The sequence below is a fragment of the Bacillus rossius genome, chromosome 1, assembly GCF_032445375.1.
Source record: "Bacillus rossius redtenbacheri isolate Brsri chromosome 1, Brsri_v3, whole genome shotgun sequence".
NCBI classification, from domain to species: domain Eukaryota; kingdom Metazoa; phylum Arthropoda; class Insecta; order Phasmatodea; family Bacillidae; genus Bacillus; species Bacillus rossius.
Window position 1 is genome coordinate 222,503,135 of NC_086330.1, and position 20,834 is coordinate 222,523,968.

Below are 20,834 nucleotides of genomic sequence, written 5' to 3' on the forward strand. Positions count from 1 at the left end.
TTTGGAATATTAACATTCTTTATTTTGTGTAGGGGAATGCTACTTCGCATATATTTGAGACATCTTTTAATATAAGAGTGGTATATAGGAATTATGTCAATGGAGTACTGGTTATGCATGTGCTTGAGAGCAGTATATCAAATCTGTATATCATTTTAATAGTGTTGATAATTTTAATATTAAAAACTTTATTTTTATTTTTAAATTTTGGAGAAAGTTTACATGTTTGCGAGGTTGATAGCTGCCTGGCGATCAAAAACAGTGTGTAGATAGCTTGGAAGGCTGTCTAGTGAGCAACGGCAGGCGTTGGTCCATCACCCCAGCATCTTGTAAAAATAGTGGGCAGATGGTAAAGGAGGGTGGAGGGGGGAGAGCTTTGAGAGCGGCAGAATTTATTAATGAGTTTATTGTTTGTCACTAAACATAAATGATGCCCTCTGGTGAGTTCCGGGGTGTGGTGTGTGTGTGAATTACATGCAATTTTTAGTTTGTACGGAAGAATGGAGCTCATTCCCTGTAGTACATAGAACTCCAAGGGGATTAAGAATAATGGATGGAGTGGGAGAGTAAGCGGTAGGGGGAGGGGAGCGGAAGGTTGAGAGGAGGGGAGGGGGAGAAGGAAATTGAGAAGGGGGTTCTGAAGGGTGTAGAGAAGGGTTGTGGAAGAGGAAGGAGAATGAAGGGTGTGTGTAAGGGAAGGAGAGGTTGTGAGTAGGGCATTGAGGGTGTGGGAGGGGGGGGGTGAGTAGGGTGGTAGGGGAAGGTGTGAGGAGGGGGAGAGAGGTGGATGAACAAGGGAAAAGTATTGATTGATGTGGAAGTGATGGAAAGGAGGGTGGCAGTGATTGATTACCTTAACTTGCATATTCTTAGTACATTCCAGAATCTGCCTGCTCCCTCAACTTTTATGGTAGACACATGCGATAGCTTATGTTGGAACTATGCGACTGCTTTAGAGAGGTCTCAGCAATAGCATATATGATGAGTTATTTAAGGCCTCCACAATCAATTATGTGAGGCCTCCACGAGGTGAGGTCGCAGCAATAGATTATTTTGGGTCTCAGCGACTGCATATGTATAGACTCTACGAAGGTTTGTGTAACGTCTCAGCGATGGCATTTTTGAAGGTAGCAAGGACTATATGTAAGGACACCACAGTGGTTTACGTGATGTCTCAGTGATTGCATTTGTAAAGACTTTACGATGGTTTGTGTGAGGCCCTTACGAGGATTTATGTGAGGTCTCAGAGAGGGCATTTATAAGGTCTCAGCAGCTGCATTTGTAAGGAATCCATATGGTTTATGTGAGGCAGCTAAACGAATTTATGTGAGGTATCAGCGATGACCGATTTGAGGTTTCAGCGATGCATATGTAAGTACTCCTCGATGGTTTATATGAGGTCTACTGACGGTGGGCATGTGACAATTTTAAATAAATAAAAACGAGGGTGCATGCGAGAAATCAGAGATGAATCATTTGAGGTCTCAGCTATGGCTTTTTTTAAGTTTTGAGCGACTGTATATGTGAAGACTTCATGGTGGTTTATGTGAGGTCTTAGCGATGGCTTTATGAGGTTTCAGCGACTGCATATATAAGGACTCCACGGTGGTTACTGTGAGAACACAACAAAAGTTTATGTGAGGTATCAGCGATGGCTCATTTGAAGTCTCAGCATTTCCATTTGTAAGTACTTCTAGATGGTTTATGCGAGATCTCAGAGATAGCATTCCACAATGGTTTATATGAGGTCTAAAGGAGGGCTCATGTGAAATCTAAGGGAGGGCTTACATAAAGTCTCAGTGATGGCTTTTTGAAATCTCAACTTTTGCTTATGTAAGAACTCCATGGTGGTTTATATGATGTCTCAACGATGGCTTTTTTTTTTTGACGTGACAACGTCTAATAAATCGATGAACGCCGGCTGCACGCACGAAAAAGTGTCCCGTTATGCACATTGTCCCGTTACGCTCATTGTACGCTTGCGCCACATCTATCTCTCTTCCACTCGATTGGAACAACCATCGATTTGACTTTTTTGAGGCACATTAAACTTGAAACACTCCCATTCGTTTCAGATTGGAAGACGTTAAATAGCAAACATGTATAAAAGTTATAGTTAAAATAATCTATTCGTTAAAGTAATCAACATATTTGAATTAATGAGTGCAAATAAAAGTAAATTTATCAATTAAATTGTAGATTTCATTTCAATCCTTCTTTGTATCCATACAAAATAGTGATAATTCAATAAAAATTATTCAATTTTATTCATAAAAGTATGCAATCATTTCATCAATGTTTTGTTATGATGTTGTCACGTTAAACTATCGTCCGTAAACCGACTTTACAGACTTTTTTTCTTCTTCAAAGTCTCAGTTATAATTTTTTTGATGTCTCAGAGCTTGCATATGTAGGTACTCAACAATGGTTTAAGTGAGGTCTCAGCTATGGCTTATTTAAGGTTAAAGTGATTGCATGTGTAATGACTTCAAAGTGGGTTATGTTTAAGTCTGTACAAATACATTTGTAGGGTTCAGTGACTGCTTATATAAGGACTACACGGTGGTTTATGCGAGGAGCATACACAGGTTTATATGAGGTATCAGCAATGGCTTTTTTAAAGGTCTCAGCGACTGAATACATAAGAACAGCACACTGGTTCATGCGAGGCCCCTACAAAGGCTTTTGTGAGGTCTCTGGGACTGCAATTACAAAGGACTCCACGATAGTTTATGAGAGGCCCCTACATGGGTTAATATCTCAGCGATGGCTTATGTAAGGTCAGTGTCTCAGAATTTTTAAGGACTCCAGGATGGTTTGTATAAGGTCCATACGAGGGTTTATGTGAGGTATGGCTCATTTGTGGTCTCAGCTATAGCTTATTTAAAGTTAAAGTGACTACATGTATAAAAACTATATGGTAGTTTATGTGAGGTCTCAGTGATGACTTTGTGAAGTTTCAGCGACTGCCTATATTAAGATTCCATGGTTGTTTTGTTTAGACCATACAGGGGTTTATGTAAAATATCAGCGACGGTTCATTTGAGGTCTCAGCCATGGTGTTTTTTTGGTCTCAGAAATTGCATATTGTTACGAACTAATGTGGGAGAACTGGGTTTGTAAGGGATAGCTCAATTAAGTTTTATTACAGTTTTATTAATTACTAATATTTACATTACTGATAAATATTTGCTTTCAGAAATGGCCAATCACCAATCACTGGCACTTGAAAATGCTAATTCGCACGTCTGTCAAGTTCCACAGTTTGCACTCCTCATGGAGCTAGGCTCAAGAGTGGTTCGCCCCTTACCTCACGCCTGTCCACACACAGTCTTGCGTCACTCATTCGCACCCTCTCGATCCCGTCGCTCTGCATCATGCCACTCTCGATGGGGTCTCTCACACTCTTCGCCGATTTCGCACTTCGCTTAACTCGCGGAACTCTCAGAACTCTTGGGACTCGCTCGGAACGGTCGAGGAACTCCCTCCCGCGGAGGACGGCGCCGCTGCTTAAATACTTGTGGCGCCCTTCTTGAACCGACGAGAGTGGCTGTGACGAGTCGCGTCATCCCGGGCCGAACCGATGTCCGAAACAGCGAGAATGGCGATGCTTATTCACGCCACTCCACACGACGGCCTCTGTAAGCCCGGAATTCCTAGGCCGCTAAAGGTGATAATAGCCCGAGGCGGGACAGCGCGAAGAGCGCAGGGGAGGGGACAGCGAAGACCCTTTTAATCCAGCCAGGCATACGTGGCATGCCTTACGTCAATGGACGGCGCGAGACGTCAATGCCCACCGTGTGTAAGGAGATGAAGACACTATCAACAATGCAACATATGATGCTTACTACATTAAGTTTATATATTTCCTAATAGTCGAATTTGCATTACAATTTCGCAAATATATTATCTCACTAACATTTAAATGATTTGAATTTTAGGTATTATTCTGCAATTATTTTTTTAATTAAAATAATACAAAAATTATTGTGAATTTATGAATTTTTGATATAAATTAAATTATATAATTTATAAAACCTATATTAAAAATGAAAAAATAAAACTTTAATTAAACCATACATTCTGTAATACAGATAGTAAAAATTATGTATCATTGAAGTCGCACATGCCATTTTCTGAAAACAACCCAACTGCAAAAGACAAACTGAAAACTCAAAAAACACCCTACTACATAACCTGCAGAATGTATTCAAAAATGGTTTTTGGTTCAGAGGTCAGCTCTGAAAAGTTAAAAAAGCTTCATAAAATACTTTCGTTTAAAAAATTTCATTTCAAACAACATTTGTAAACGAAAGAACAAACTACAACAAGAATTATGAAATACTTATAATACATACTTTAAACACATAGTGAAACTTGGAGATGGCTGCAAAGGAGTGTGAAAAACTCTTGGAGCCAAGATTGAGCAGCGTCTGCACGAAAACGTCAATCTTGAGAGGATTAAAACGAGAGTCGGCATCGTCATCGTGGCCAGGCTGCGGCAGCTCCTTCAAAACGTTAAGAACCTCCTCTGGGGTGCAGCGCTTTCGGATAGCCATGACCAGCTGGTGTGCCACCGTGGTGCCGGGCAGAGAGCCTGCAACACATGCCACATGCCACTTTGCATTGTCTCTAGGAACCTCCTCTGGAGAGAAGCTTTTTCCTGTAACGCCATTGTATGTTTATCAAATCGTGACATACTATTGATAGCATATTATTGAACATGTATATTTCACAGGTTAAAGTTTAATGTAGATTGTGGAAGAGTAACAATGTCTCAAAAGAGTCCCAAAACATAATTTTTTCAAAATTTTGTTTTCAATTAATTCTTTTATCGTCACTTCACCAGCATTATCTTTTTACAAGTATTAATGTTAAATATTTGGTTTTTACTTCAAATATTCTCTATACATTCTGATAGTGTTTGAGTTAATCTGACTTTGCAGGTTTATTTAGGTTATTTATAGCTACATTGTCAGTTTCAACCGTGGCTGATTGTCTGTTTCAAGTTTTATGTTACTTGCATGTAAAATTTCCAGTTAAAATAAAAAGGCAGAAACAAATAACTACAAACTGTTTAGTATTTACAAGAGAACAGCGGAAAATTCACATATTTCTGCACATAGAAGTTTATTATAATATTTCTATTTTTTATCATCTTCAATTTTAAAAAAATTACGAAATCACCAAGTAATAGTTCTAACCATATTATAAAGAAATTAGAAAAACATAAAAAATAAATAAAATTTAAACTAAATAAAAATAACCATAAATATTTTTAGTGCAAAATATTTTGAAATGGCAAATATTTTTTAAATAAGAAAAATATTACACTTATTCAACTATATATAGATTAAAATTATGATTAAAATAATAATACATGTAAGTAGGTTACCAGACAAACAAACTTGATTTAAATATAAGTGATATCTCATCATTTGTTTAATTATCCGCCAAAGATTGATACATTTTTTAGTTGGATATTTTTTTTATTTTTAATTATTGAGAAAGAATACCACCAATTAAAAAAAATAAAAACTAGAATTATTACTATGAAATTGATTTGTAAAGTAGAGAAATAGGTAGAGTTATTTAAGCCATGCAAAACAATAATGAGCTACATAATTTAACTAATATTTTTACTTGTATAAATAACAAATATTTCAGCTTTAATATACAAATCTTTTGATACTATTTATTCTTAAGAGTCATATACAGACAGGGAACAACTCCACAAGTGGTTCAACGCGTACACTTTTGTGGGAGTGGGCGGGACCATCTGGAGGGTTGGAGATGTGGATTGGTTATCTGGGCCGAGCGTCAACCCGGATGGGGGAGGGGGGCAGTGGGGGAAATGCCTTCCGCCCCTCTGCCATTCCGGCCTGGTCGGTCCACCGCGCAAGATAAGAGGTGTTCCGTACCCTCTATCTCTTATGTCCTTGAGTCTCATAGGTCGTGGTGTCGCGTTACCTTCGAGGTACAGTCGTTTGATGTGTTTAGTACTTGAAGTTATGTTGAGCGCATTACCCACCACCCCCACCAATCTGTTACACCATCAGTAATAACAGAGTAAACAGTAAACCCAAGCTCAGTTACCATTTTGTCACATTTCACTCTCTCTCTTGATGCTTGTGTAACTGGTGGATCTGTTAGTTTCAAAAGGCAAAATAATAATTACGCCTAGATATAAGTGCCTCTATGTTTATTTAACTTTTGATTACTTTCACATAGACTAATAATATTGATAAATTGATTGACAAATATATTCAAATTATTAAATTATATTAACATGGATCTAAAATTACATTATCTAAAGAATGGGCCGGCCCTAATTAGAAGATTATTAATCATTGGACATAATTACAATAGAATCAGAAAAAATAAACAGGTTAAGTTTTTTTACAATCCCATTAAAGTCCCGGAAGAAAAATTCACGGTGTCCCGATCTTTTCAACGTCGTGATTTAATGTTTATACAGAAGACAAAAAAAATGGAGGACTGGAGGTTTGACGTTCGCTGGCCGAAGTTGAGCTGCTAACGAGGCGTCAGGGCGTCTTAGTCATCATGATGTTTGGGTATTCTACCGTACGTCTGACACAGGTATACGCAGTCTACCTTGGCGTGTCTGCCCATGGAAAAGTACTCTTGTATTATGCCTTGTTTCTCGCACATTACATCGTCGAACACAAACACGGAATTAGGCTTTGCTTCGCTTGGAGGTACAGCATCGGTATTATCGCTAAACGGAAAATACTCCAGACTATCCACAGATCGTAGAACAGTAGCTAGGCGCTGGTACTTTGGCTGTTGCAACGACTTGGAATACAAGTAAACGTTCTCGAACCGAAGACCGTTTGGCTCCTCCAGTAAACTCAGTAAAACACACGTCTTGCCACAGTTGGACGGACCCGCCATTATGCATCGTACGGCAGAAGGCAACAGTAAGCCATGTCGTGATTCACGCGCACTAAATACATCGTCTTGCGTAATGCGCACGGGCAAACACACGTCTTGCTTGACGACCTGCATTGTACTAAAGTAATTGTATAAAATCAAACACATTTATACTTTCTGGTCAGTTGTGCGTAATGACTCGAAGAGGTAAGAACAAAAAACACATCGGCGCAGGACTCGTGAACTCTCTGATAAACAATCTACCATTCGAGCTACACATTCCCGGCTACAGATTTTGCGGCCCCGGCACGAAACTAGCGAAAAGGTTAGCTCGCGGTGACGTGGGCATTAATTCTCTCGACGAAAAGTGCAAGCAGCACGATATCGCATATTCATTAAGCAAGGATCTGGAATCCAGGCACCGGGCCGACGAGATATTGGCACAGGAAGCCGAAGATATAAGTAAATCGTCGAACGCGGGACTAGGAGAGAAAATCGCAGCGTGGGGCGTATCTAAGATCATGAAGGCAAAGACGAAATTAGGACTGGGTGCTCGTCGAACCAGCTACATCAAGTCAAAGACTAACTCACGCAAGACCAAGAAGCGCAAGATCGGTGCAGGCGTGCAAAAAGCCAAGCAAAAACTACAGATTCTCGACAAGAAGATTATAGGAGGATTTCTTCCTTTGCTTTTGCCTGCATTGGGTGCTCTCGGAGGCCTTATCGGTGCAACGAGCGGTATAGTGCGGGCAGTCAACACTTCGAAGAATGAGCGCAAGCAGTTAAAAGAAGCACAGCGACACAATGCCAGCATGGAAGCCATTGCCATCGGTAAAAAAAACGGCGCAGGACTGTACTTGCATCCTCACAAGACAGGACGAGGCATGAGAAAGAAACGTGTAAAGAGAAAATCCTAAGTTCCCTACCGAAACGACCGCTCACCAACGTAGATTTAATAAAGTACGCACGCAAACTGAAAATACCAAATTTCCGCGGCGTGTTTATGCGAGACACTTTGCCCAGCAAGCCAAAGACACGTGAGTGTGCCATAATTAATTTAGACACGTCGGCGGGTCGCGGCACGCACTGGGTGGCGTACATAAAGTCTGGAAAAAAAGCAACTTACTACGACAGTTTTGGAAATTTACGCCCTCCGCCCGAACTGCGACAGTACCTGGGCCGGTCCACTACGTTGTTTTACAATTACGAAACGGAACAGAAGCCTAATCAAACAAACTGCGGACACTTGTGTCTTCGCTTTTTAACAAACAAAAATTAGCTGACAAATAAAAATTGCTACTTAAAGGTTGTGCAGTGATGTTAATTTATTAGTCATGTCGATAACACTTACCCTGACAGGTCACGCATCTGAGCTGCGGGCGGTTCATTTCCCGCCTCTGGATTTAGACGGAGAATGGTGTATCGGACTCGTAGATTTTCAAACGTATAATGCCATACCTAATATCGACGAAGAAAATTGCAAGATCTGCTTCCTGAAAAGTGATGGGACCGCTCATGAAATACGGTTACCTGTTGGCTCTTACGAAATTGACGACATTGCAAATTACATCAGGGATATGTTACCACAGGATGTAGACTTTCAACTGCGTGGAAATCCAAACACTCAAAAAAGCATTCTAACATGCAGTGAAAATGTCGACTTTACGAAACCTGGGACCATAGGTACGATGCTCGGATTCGAATCAAAGGTGTATGGTACAGGAAGAACGTACGAATCTACGCGCGCAGTAAACATTTTGCCTGTGAATGTCATAAGAATAAACTGTAATTTGGCAAGTGGAACGTATCTCAACGGAAGACTAAGCAACATGCTGCACGAGTTTTCGCCGATGGTCCCGCCAGGATATAAACTGGTCGAAGTACCGCAAAGTATCATTTACGTTCCAGTCGTCGTGAAGTGCGCACACGAAGTCGTCGTCCGAATCGTTGACCAGCGAGGACGATTGGTGAATTTTCAAGACGAAGAAATTACATTACGTCTGCACTTGAAGCAATGGGCATAAAGTTCGTAACACCGAACAGTTATAAAAGAAATCGTATTGGCGTGAACAAGAACAGTTCTCTACCAGACATCGGTGCATTAACACCTGACAACATAAAGTATCTTCTCAGTATTGGACAAGTGCCGAATAAATATGGAAGACGAAATCCTCAACGTGGAAGATCCGGTCATTTTTGATGACAGCATTACGAAAATGGAATTGCACGAGTACCAGCCTTTCCTGCTCGGACCGTACGCACTACCATCGGAAGTACGCATTGCAGTACAGCACCAAGATATTTGTACTTTACCTTCGCAGTCATTTCTACGTATAAGAGGCACGCTTACAAAAGCGGATGGTACGCATCCGACAACGACGTCAATATCCTGCAATGGTATTCTTCACCTAATCGAACGCATTACTTATGTACTCAATGGTGTCGAGGTAGACCAGACGAGAGATGTAGGCATAACATCTGCTATGAAAAATTACCTTTCGCTCACGCCAAATGAACTGTCTGCTGCAAAGATGACCGGTTGGGCTCTCGAGGATGAATATAAGCTTCCGGTTTATGCCGAAGGGAAGTTCGAAGTTTGTGTCCCTCTGTCCATGCTTCTTGGATTCGCTGAGGACTACAAGCATATAATCATTAATTCGAAACAAGAGCTCGTACTGCTTCTAGCCAACACGCACATTAATGCAATTGTCGCCGCTGCAGAAAACCCTCAAGATGTCTCGCTAACACTACAGTCTATCGAGTGGATGCTGCCCCACATCCAAGTAAGCACCGTTGAACGAGTCAAGATGTTGAAGAACATAGAAAATGGCAAGAATTTCGATGTGCCATTCCGATCCTGGAGCCTGGAAACTTATCCTGGCTTGCCTCATAGTCAGCGTATCAATTGGATAGTAAAGTCCAGCTTCGCTACGGAAAAACCAAGATACATCATCGTCGGGCTTCAGACCGGAAGACAGCTCAATGCAGGAGTAAGTCGCTCCGTATTCGATAACTGTCAAATACGTAATGTAAAAATATTTTTAAACAGCGAAATATATCCGTACGTTGACATGAACATGGACTTTGAAAGTGGAAGATTCCTTCTAGCATATCAAATGTATGCCAAGTTTCAGCAAGCTTACTATGGGCGGAGTCAGTCACCGATACTGAGTCCCGACAGTTTCAAGAACAAGGCACCGTTAATGGTGTTTGACGTTTCCAAACAGGATGATCGAATAAATTCAAACATCATCGACTGTAGGATCGAGATAACGACTAGCGGAAATATTCCACCAAACACCTATGCTTTTTGTCTGATACTTTACGATCGGCTTGCTTCGTACAATTGTCGAGACAAACTTGTGAAAATTCTGACATAAATACTGTTTCGTTTTCGATAATAATTTAGTTACGACCGAGCATTGCTAGCGATAAGATGTACTGCAACCTGCAAGGTTTCCAGAGTCAAAATGGATTCGTGCTCAAGGAAATTAGCGTCACCTCTGGAGACAAGACTCGAACCCGCAGCTTCCGACCTCCGTATCCGTGGAAACTACTAGACGAAAAAAGTAAACGGTCGAACGAATGGTTATGTAAATACTATCACGGACTAGAGTGGGACAAAGGAAAAATTCCGTACCACCAAGTGAAAAACACTATTGGAGATTTACTAGTTCAAAACGAAATAATCTACGTTGCCGGACCCGAACAGAAGAAATGGCTACGAGAACTGTGCGACGTTGGAGCAGCTGAAATCGTAGATATACAGACCGACTACGGCTGTCCTTCCCTGCGCAAGCTTAGTGCAATATACGACATGCAGCCATGTGACAAGTTTGAACGTGTCTCTGCCTGTACAAACTCGCAGCTAATGCAGAAATGGCACACACAATGTTAGTAGGAGCCTGCATATATAAATGGCGTACATACGTACGTGCCTTCAGTTGACGTTCGACCTGCAAGAAGATGTTTACGTTTCATCCTGCTAACGTGTACGTGAGCGCAAGACCTAGCTTCAGCAGTGTCGAGTACAGCTACTGGGATTCCGGATATCTACGTACATATACAGAAACCTGTGATGGAGGTGCTCAGCATTGGCGGTTTGCGCACTTTCCTGTGTCCTACGAACCGACTCAGCAGCTGGTTGCTTGTTGCGAACCTGGAAACTGTGCCGTCTATCACATGAGACCACACACAATCCTTCCTGCTAGCATCGTTGAGGTAGTCGCCTCGTCTGCATGTGCAACACCAAACATGAGCGTGTTGCAACCTGTTGCGACCTGTGATGCTTCTACGCAGACGCCCAAACGGTGTGTGTCTCGTCGTCGCAGTTCAGGCAGTGAATCTGTCCCAACTAGCACTGAGCCAAAGCCCAGGCGTAGACGTGGTCACAGACGTCATCGACCATGTCTTGTCGGAGTTGTCAACGTCACAGAAGATGACCAGCTGGAAACCTGTGTTCCTGATCCTGTGGCCTGCGAACCAGTTGGAACCGGAGTCAACGAACCAGTTGGAACCGGAGTCAACGTGTCAGTTCGTGCGGCATTAAAGATTGTGCTAGTAAAAATGCTTGATTCCTTAACCTAATATGTATTTGTGTACTTTTTATAAATAAATGTGTAAAACTGGAACTCGTGTGTTTTTTATTTCTACAATTTTTAGGTACCTAATAAAAAATTTTTTAATACAGACATTATTTTGACTCATGAGGTACACCAGTAGACCACGGGTATATAAGCGAGGTTCAGACGACTGGACCCGCAGTTCACCTCTGGTCGCGGTGCAGTACGGACGTGCTCTCTCCATTAAGTTTCGTGAGGTTTAGTTATGTCGACCGGAATAGAATGTTTACCGACAGCAGCGATGATGGAGTCGGAGATCCCGATACCATTTGCAGAGGAGACCACGGCAGCGGAGGGCTCAATGGCTGAGGTGTCGACAGCTGTGAAGATCCCGATACCTGCTGCAGAGGAGACAACGATACGTGCTGTTCCACCATCAGCTGAAGTTTCATCATCAGCAATGGATTCTTCAACTAATGAAGAGCGTACATCGCATCAATTCAAATATTGTGGTGCATCAATAACCTGCAGTGGGTCTCTGACAATCTCTCGAGAGACATATAAGTGCGACAAATGCGATAAGGTTTTTTCGCATTGTAACAGTCTGGACAGTCACAAGATTATGTGCATAGGAAACGAATCAAGTGATAGTATGCTTCCATACCATCAGACATCATCATTTATTGCCTTACCTGAGGCGATAGTCAACAAAAGAGCAGTAGTCAATTGCCAAAACTTCAAGGACCAGTTTTGTTTTAAATGGAGTATTTTGGCAAGATTTGTCGAGGGAAGTCATCAAAACCGTGTTGATAAGAGGTATTATGCTTTGGAGAATAAGTACAACTTCGATGGACTGTGCTATCCGCCACCGTTAAATCAGATAAAAGTTTTTGAGAAAAATAACCCTGAAGTCTCAGTTAATGTGTATGCGCTAAATGAGGATAATAAGGTGTGTCCGATTCGGGTAACCAAACAAGAAAGAAAAAATCATTTCGATTTGTTGCTTGTGACAAATGAAAGCGGTGCTGCACACTACTGCTACATCAAAAACTTCTCCCGACTTGTGAGACCCCAGGTTACAAAACATCAACATAAGATTTATATGTGTAAGATGTGCTTTAAGTATTTTGCTAATCGACCTCGAAAATCAGGACTCACAGCTATACAGTGTCTTGAACAGCACAAGATTAAATGCGGAAATAAATCTTAACCAAGACTTTAGTAATTTGTCTGTGTATTATTTTTTGTACTTGTAGTAGATTAGAATGTATGTAATAAAAGTTTTTAAAAGTACTTGCGGTGTTTTTTATTTTCTCAATCCTGTCACTTTTTTAGTATTTTTTTTAAAATTAAAGTTGTATTGTATCATCCAGGGATCGAACCAAGGAGCTTAGTCGATCTAATCAGTCAGTATATAGATTACAAATTTATTTAATGAATTTTGAACTTTTTCCCGAATCTCTAGCATTAAAATAACGAATTTCCAATATGTTGGTCTTGATGGCTTATAGGATGATGGTAGTAGAGGATTTAAAGTCTCTTTAAGAATGATGAACATGGTTTATTGAAGTTATTGTTTTTTTTTTCCATAAAATTAAACATTATTGCATCGATCGGGTATCGAACCGAGGACAGGAATCCATCGAATCAATATGTAAATTAATGAGTGATTTATTTAATGAATTTTGGAACTTTTCCCGAATTTCTAGCTAAATAATTACGGATTTTCAAGATGGCGGCCAAATGACAAGATGGCGGGTGTCACAGCAATAATAAATGATTACTGCACTCTAGCGGGTAAGAGTTAAACTAACATGGCGTCAGCGTACTCTAGCGGCCGAAAACAAGATGGTGGTCTCCAGCATCGAAGACAAGATGGCGGACATGACGTCATACTAGGTGACGATATATATGCTTTGAAAAAAAGTGGTGGGGGTAAGTCAGTCTACCAGCAGCCGTCATTGAGGAAGGAGCCTGTCGCCATTTTTAATTTTTTTTGACCTCGTCGGGTTCGAACCGAGGACTCCGAACTCCGTGTCTAAAAAGTACAATTTTTAAAAAAAATATATTAAAATTTTATTAATTGAATTTTTTTATAAATTTTAAAAATTTTTTCATTAAAATCGGATAATAAATAAAAAAGTTAAAGATGGCGGACGTAACGGAAATTGCAACGGTGACGTCATAATTCAAAATGGCGGAAATCAAAATGGTGGAAAGTTCGAGAAAACAAAATGACGTCATCCAAGATGGCGGATCCAAAATGGCCGCCGGGGTCAAGGTCAAAGGTCAAGTTCAAGGTCATCCAAGATGGCCGCCGTGACGTCAGAGGTCGGTCGGTCATTGACCCCACCACACACCACAACCTGAATCCTGTGCCAGAAGCCCCATTCCTATACTACTGACAGTATTTTATGACCCTAGCTGTGAGAAGGTGTTAATCCCAGAAATTCTAACGATCAAGGAAAATAGCCTTTCTCTGTAGTCACGTACGGGTCTGCTACTCGCGCAATATCGTCAGTTTATCACAACTTTCTGGGAAGTTATATTGTTGTTATTTATTTATAATTTAGAAATTAAAGAGTCAATCATACTAAAATTTTTACCTAAGCAAATCACATCCTGGAAGATTTTTACCTACGTTTGCAGCAAAAATCACTTGTAGTTAGGAAACTTTTATTCTTTCAGAGTAAAATTCAGTCTGGAATTACCATACATTAAAAACCTTAGTTTTCTGGAGCAAAAAACGTCCCAGCACGAGCGACTTTAACACTGCTGCACACACACTACGCAGCTTGAAATACACCAGTGGTCAGAGTATTGTACCAGACACTCAAAATATACACATTTAAATCTTAAAAAAAAAACACACACAGACAATATTTATGAGTGATTTTGACGCTACGCTCAACATGATTATGTAACATGTAATCAAATTTCTATATAAAAAAATAATTTTTTTCTTACCTTTTATGATTAAAATTACCAATTTAATAATAGGACGTTTAAACTTTGAGGTGTTTAACACAATTAACATGTAGGACATTCTTTTATATTTCTTTTGTGCCATAATGAGAACCGACTTAAAAAAGTATTAGTAGGTAAGTATAGTATGTATGAGGGCAGGGGAGGAGGGAGGGGGATTAAGGGATTATGTCACTTCCTTCGACCATGCATACACGAAAAAGTGTCCCGTTACGTTCATCAACCATGAACGCACGAAAAAATGTCCCGTTACAGTAGTAGGAAATAGCCGGTTCTGGGACAGGCGCAGGATCCAGGATCCAACCTTGACCTTGAACCGAGTCCTTGACCTTTGACCTTGACCATTGACCTTGACCTTTAACATTGACCTTGACCTTAAAATTTGACATTGACCTTACAATTTGACCCTGACATTGAAATTCGACCCTGACCTTTAGCCTTGCGACCCTCGATGTTGCCAACCTGATGACGTCATCTAATCCGTATGCTAATCCATATGCTAACCTAACCTAACCTAATCCATATGCTAAACTATGCTAACCTAACCTAACCTAACATAACCTAACCTAATCCATATGCTAATCTATGCTAACCTAACCTAAGATAACCTAACCTAATCCAAATGCTAATCTATGCTAACCTAACCTAACCTAATCCATATGCTAATCTATGCTAACCTAACCTAACCTAATCCATATGCTAATCTATGCTAACCTAACCTAATCCATATGCTAATCTATGCTAACCTAACCTAACCTAATCCATATGCTAAACTATGCTAACCTAACCTAATCCATATGCTAATCTATGCTAACCTAACCTAATCCATATGCTAATCAATGCTACCCTAACCTAACATAACCTAACCTAACCTAATCCATATGCTAATCTATGCTAACCTAACCTAATCCATATGCTAATCTATGCTAACCTAACCTAATCCATATGCTAATCTATGCTAACCTAACCTATCCATATGCTAATCTATGCTAACCTAAACTAACCTAATCTAACCTAATCCATATGCTAAACTATGCTAACCTAACCTAACCCATATGCTAATCTATGCTAACCTAACCTAATCCATATGCTAAACCATGCTAACCTAACCTAATCCATATGCTAATCTATGCTAACCTAACCTAATCCATATGCTAATCTATGCTAACCTAACCTAATCCATATGCTAATCTATGCTAACCTAACCTAACCTAATCCATATGCTAATCTATGCTAACCTAACCTAACCTAATCCATATACTAACCTATGCTAACCTAACCTAACCTAACCCATGCCAATCTATGCTAATCCATGCCAATCTATGCTAATCAGTATGCCAATCTATGCTAATCTGTATGCCAATCTTTGCTAATTCGTATGCCAATCTATACTAATCTGTATGCCAATATATGCTAATCCATATGCTAATCTATGCTAATCCATATGTTAATCCATGCTAATCCATCCGCCATTTTGTATTTCTAGAAATTTCCACCAACTTCGAATCGTGATGTCACCGTTGCACTTTTCGTCACGGCCGCCATCTTGGATTCGAATTTTTTTTTCTAACTTCAACTTTTCGAAATTTGATGTAAACATCAGCCGCCACTTTTTTCGTCTGCTGGTGGCCACCATTTTTTTTTCGTCTGCTGGTGGCCGCCATCTTGTTTTCGTCTGCTGGAGGCAGCCATCTTGGTTCTCAAGTTGGCTGGTAGATGTCGCTAGTATCGCGCACCAAATTCAAAAAATTGTTGTCAGAGGCGCCGCCATCTTGGTTCTCAAGTTGGCTGGTAGATGGCACCGTCGCCATATTTTAGTTCATATAATCGATACCAGATGACGCCACCGTCGCCATCTTTAGTTCCTAGTGTTGCTACCAGAGTGTGCCACCGTCGCCATCTTTAATTCTTAAAGTTGCCGCCGGAGTGCACCACCGACACCATATTTAATTCTTAAAGTTACTGCCGGATGGCGCCAAGTGTTATGTAGTCAGTCGAGACAAGTCGAGATAAGTTTGGAACATGAAGCCATATTCTAAACTACGTTTATTATATATATGTATGCCTTTATATGTTTAGGTTTGATGATAGAGTCATGCAAGGGAATGGCTTTTCATTTATATTTGCGACAAACAAACCATCCATCCGATTACATTATTCCAAGTGACCATATTGGATGATGACATCACCGTTGCAATTTCCGTTATGGCCGCCATCTTTAAATATATTATCAGAGTTTAATGAAAATTTTTTTAAAATTTATAAAAAAACAAACTTTTACGCCACGGAGCTCGGAGTCCTCGGTTCGAACCTGGTGAGGGCAAAAAAAATAGCGACCGATCCTTCCCTCGCGGTGGCTGCAGGCAGACTGACTCCCACCACTTTTTTTTTCAAAGTATATATAACGTCATCTAGTATGACGCCATGTCCGCCATCTTGTCTTCGATGCTGGAAGCCATCATCATTGTATCGTCAGCGAGAGTACGCTGACGCCATGTTAGTTTAGTTCTTATCTGCTAGAGTGCAGTAATAATTTATTACTGTGACACCAGCCATCTTGAAAGTTGGCCGCCATCTTGAAAATCCGTAATTATTTAGCTAGGAATTCAGGTAAAAGTTCAAAATTCATTAAATAAATCACTCATGAATTTACATATTAATTCGATCAGCTCCTGTCCTCGGTTCGATACCCGATCGATGTAATAATGTTTAATTTTATGTAAAAAATAATATCAATAAACCATGTTCAACATTCGTAAAGAGACTCTAAATCCTCTACGACCATCATCCTATCAGACATTAAGACCACCATATTGTAAATGCGTAATTTTAATGCTAGAGATCCGGGAAAAAGTTCAAAATTCATTAAATAATTTTGTAATCTATATACTGATTGATTAGATCGACTTAGGTCCTTGGTTCGATCCCTGGCCGATACAAAACAACTTTAATATTTTAATAAAGTACCACTTAAGTGTCAGGTTTGAGAAAATAAAAAACACCACAAGTTCTTTTAAAAAAACTTTTATTACATAAATTATACACTACCACAAGTACAAAAAACACACAGACAAATTACCAAAGTTTCGTGGATCTCTCGATTCAAACAGTCATCTTACTATACGGACTATGTCCTTTACATGACTTTAAATGTCTATTCAGTTTATCAGCTCGACATATTGGTACACCACAATTTGCACACAAAGTCGAATTATCGACTTCATTAAAAGGACAGTGATATATTTCGTGTCGTTGTGCACTTCGAATATTTGCCAATGTTTTGTTACAAAATATACAGCTTGATTCCGATGAATGTACAGCCAGTCTATCACAATTCCTGAGGTGCCGTTTTAATCTTCCATATTGTACAAACTTGCTTAAACACCTGTTGCACTGATATTTAATGCGTTCAGAGTTATTACTACAATTGTGTATTACATAATCCCATAATTTCAAGTTTTTGATCTTCTCACAGTACGTGCAGTCGGGTGATGGAACACCGCTGGTTGCTCCTTCCTTCATCAATGCCACTGGAACTGTTGACAACCATTGTAACACTGCTGACATGTTAACTTCTGAAGCCGTTGAGGTCTGCTCTGCGGAAGATGTTGCACGCGTAGAAATCTCCTGCTGTGCTGAGAGAGCAGGTGTAGCTGTAGACGTCGTTGTCATCGTGCTCTGCACTGATGATGGTAGACCTTCGATCCAGGTTGGTGTAGATAGTGGTAATGATGCCATCGAGTTCTCAAGAATAGCTAGATACAGGTCTATTATGTTATACAAGTCTAACTATCCGATCCGTTCATCACAGCAGCCAGAGACGGACTGAAGTCCTTATCACCAGGGTCTCACTTATATAGTCTCATCAGCTGGTACAACACACGAGTCAAAACAATAACCAGGTTCATTACACTCCCACTTTACTTTCTCGGAGCATTTTTTATAATGAAGATGTAAGCTATCAAGATGTGAAATTAGTTTTTTGCACTTATTACACTGAAATTGTATTCTTTTAACATTATTAGAACAACTGCTTCTTTCATGTCTGCGAGCATTTGAGGTGATAGTAAATGATGCGTCACAGTATTTGCACTGACGCAATGTACGCTCTTCATTAGTTGAAGAATCCATTGCTGATGATGAAACTTCAGCTGATGGTGGAACAGCACATATCGAAGTCTCCTCCAATGTTGTCAGAGGCGTTGCCAACGGGATCTGCTCCAACATCGTCCGCGCTGAGGTCATGGTTCCGTAGTCGATGGTACATTCTCCATCGAGTTTGACGTTAAAGTCGGTAAAGATGCCATCGAAATCTCAAGAACAGCTAATTGACACGACTCATGCACCAGAAGAAACAAACTAGGCGATCCTTATACCGCCGACGTCAGTAAAAAATTGAGCATCCTGCTGTCTAGGACTCGCTTATATACATGCACCGTATGGAATAATACGCTAGTAAATTAAGAACCATCAACAATAATACTAGAGTCAAAACAACATTAAAAATAGAAGGACCATCAACGAAAAGGCAGCACAATAAAAAAAAACAAGCACATTTGTAAACACCATCAACAAAAAGGAAGCACAATCAAAAAAAGGCAGCACATTATGGAAGCACAATCAAAAAAGAGAGCACATTTGGAAGCACCATCAACAAAAAGGAAGCACTATTGGAAACACCATCAACAAAAAGGAACACATTTTGGAAGCACCATCAACGTAAAGACAGCACATTTTGGAAGCACAATCAATAAAGAGAGAGCACATTTGGAAGCACCATCAACAAAAAGGAAGCACATTTTGGAAGCCCCATCAACATAAAGGCAGCACATTTTGGAAGCACAATCAATAAAGAGAGCACATTTGGAAACACCATAAACAAAAAGGAAGCACATTTTGGAAGCACCATCAACATAAAGGCAGCACATTTTGGAAGCACAATAAATAAAGGAAGCACATTTTGGAAGCACCATCAACATAAAGGCAGCACATTTTGGAAGCACAATCAATAAAGGCAGAACATTTGGAAGCACCATCAACAAAAAGGAAGCACATTTTGGAAACACAATCAAAAAAGGCAGCACATTTTGGAAGCACAATCAATAAAGAGAGCACATTTGGAAGCACCATCAACAAAAAGGAAGCACATTTTGGAAGCACCATCAACATAAAGGCAGCACATTTTGGAAGCACAATCAATAAAGGCAACACATTTGGAAGCACCATCAACAAAAAGGAAGCACATTTTGGAAGCACCATCAAGAAGGCAGCACATTTTGGAAGCACAATCAATAACGGCAGCACATTCGGAAGCACCATCAACAAAAAGGAAGCACATTTTGGAAGCACCTTCAAAAAGGCAGCACATTTTGGAAGCACCATCAAAAAGGCAGCACATTTTGGAAGCACAATCAGAAAAGGCAGCACATTTGGAAGCACCATCAACAAAAGAAGGAAGCACATTTTGGAAGCACCATCAAAAAGGCAACACATTTGGTAACACAAGTTACGAGAACTAAGTCTTAGTTAGAAATCAGAATGCAAGAAATAAAAACATTAAATTTTTACTTTTAATATTTAATTTATTTCTTAAGAATATACAAATAGAAGTAAAATAAGCCATTATTGTATGTAGCCAGCTTTCCTCAGTTATTAAAGTATGAAGGATATTTCTTTTATGCACGAATAGTTTCCTGCACAAAGCGAGTCATGTAGAAGTCTTAGCTGGTCAACCAATAAGTTTGGATCTTTCCACGATGTGTAATCAATCTCTTCTACCAACATCTCACTTGCTTGTTTATTATAAGTACTTTTAATATCACAATCGTCCCAGTGGTCATAATAAGCGTTATCAGATTTATTTATTAAAACACACCGTTTCCATCGTTTCGGTCTCAGGACACCGTTACATTCTTCGATCTTGTCAGCTTTAGGTGCTTCATCACAGTCTATGCTTTTGTCAACAGCCTCAGAGTCACTGTAACAATCACTGTAGAAGACATCCTCTTCACCCAGATTACCATATGAATTCGATATCGATGATGTCGAAGTGCCATTATCGTCTTCATGCTTCCTTTTTAGGAGTCCATCATTTTTACAAAGTAAGAAAGATCTACTTGAATTCGGCTGGAATGTATTCTCACTTTTCATGTTAAGGATTCTTCCATTGTCTTCATTCTCCCATAAAACATCATCATCCTTCAATTTAAGTTCTTCGTCGAGATCGGAAGAGCCACGAACATAATCTCTCTCAAGACAAGGAAAATTATTGTCGTAATGCAGATCACTATTCCTTAGTCTAGTAGATCCATCGTTGTACTCTGGCTTGTACGCAGGCTTAATGTTACAAGTTCTGTCATGTCTTTTTAAGCTCTCTCTCCGCGTAAACGACTT

The 20,834-nt window shown here is 40.0% G+C and overlaps 1 protein-coding gene across 1 annotated transcript in view; it reads right to left on the reverse strand.

Annotated features, from left to right (window-relative positions):
• LOC134527317 (nuclear cap-binding protein subunit 1) overlaps window positions 1–20,834 on the reverse strand; it is a 377,088-nt gene that overhangs the window by 100,063 nt on the left and 256,191 nt on the right. The window contains exon 11 of the mRNA XM_063359877.1: window positions 4,359–4,597. Within this exon, the coding sequence (XP_063215947.1) occupies window positions 4,359–4,597 (239 nt within the window). The remainder of the gene's footprint in view (window positions 1–4,358; window positions 4,598–20,834) is intronic.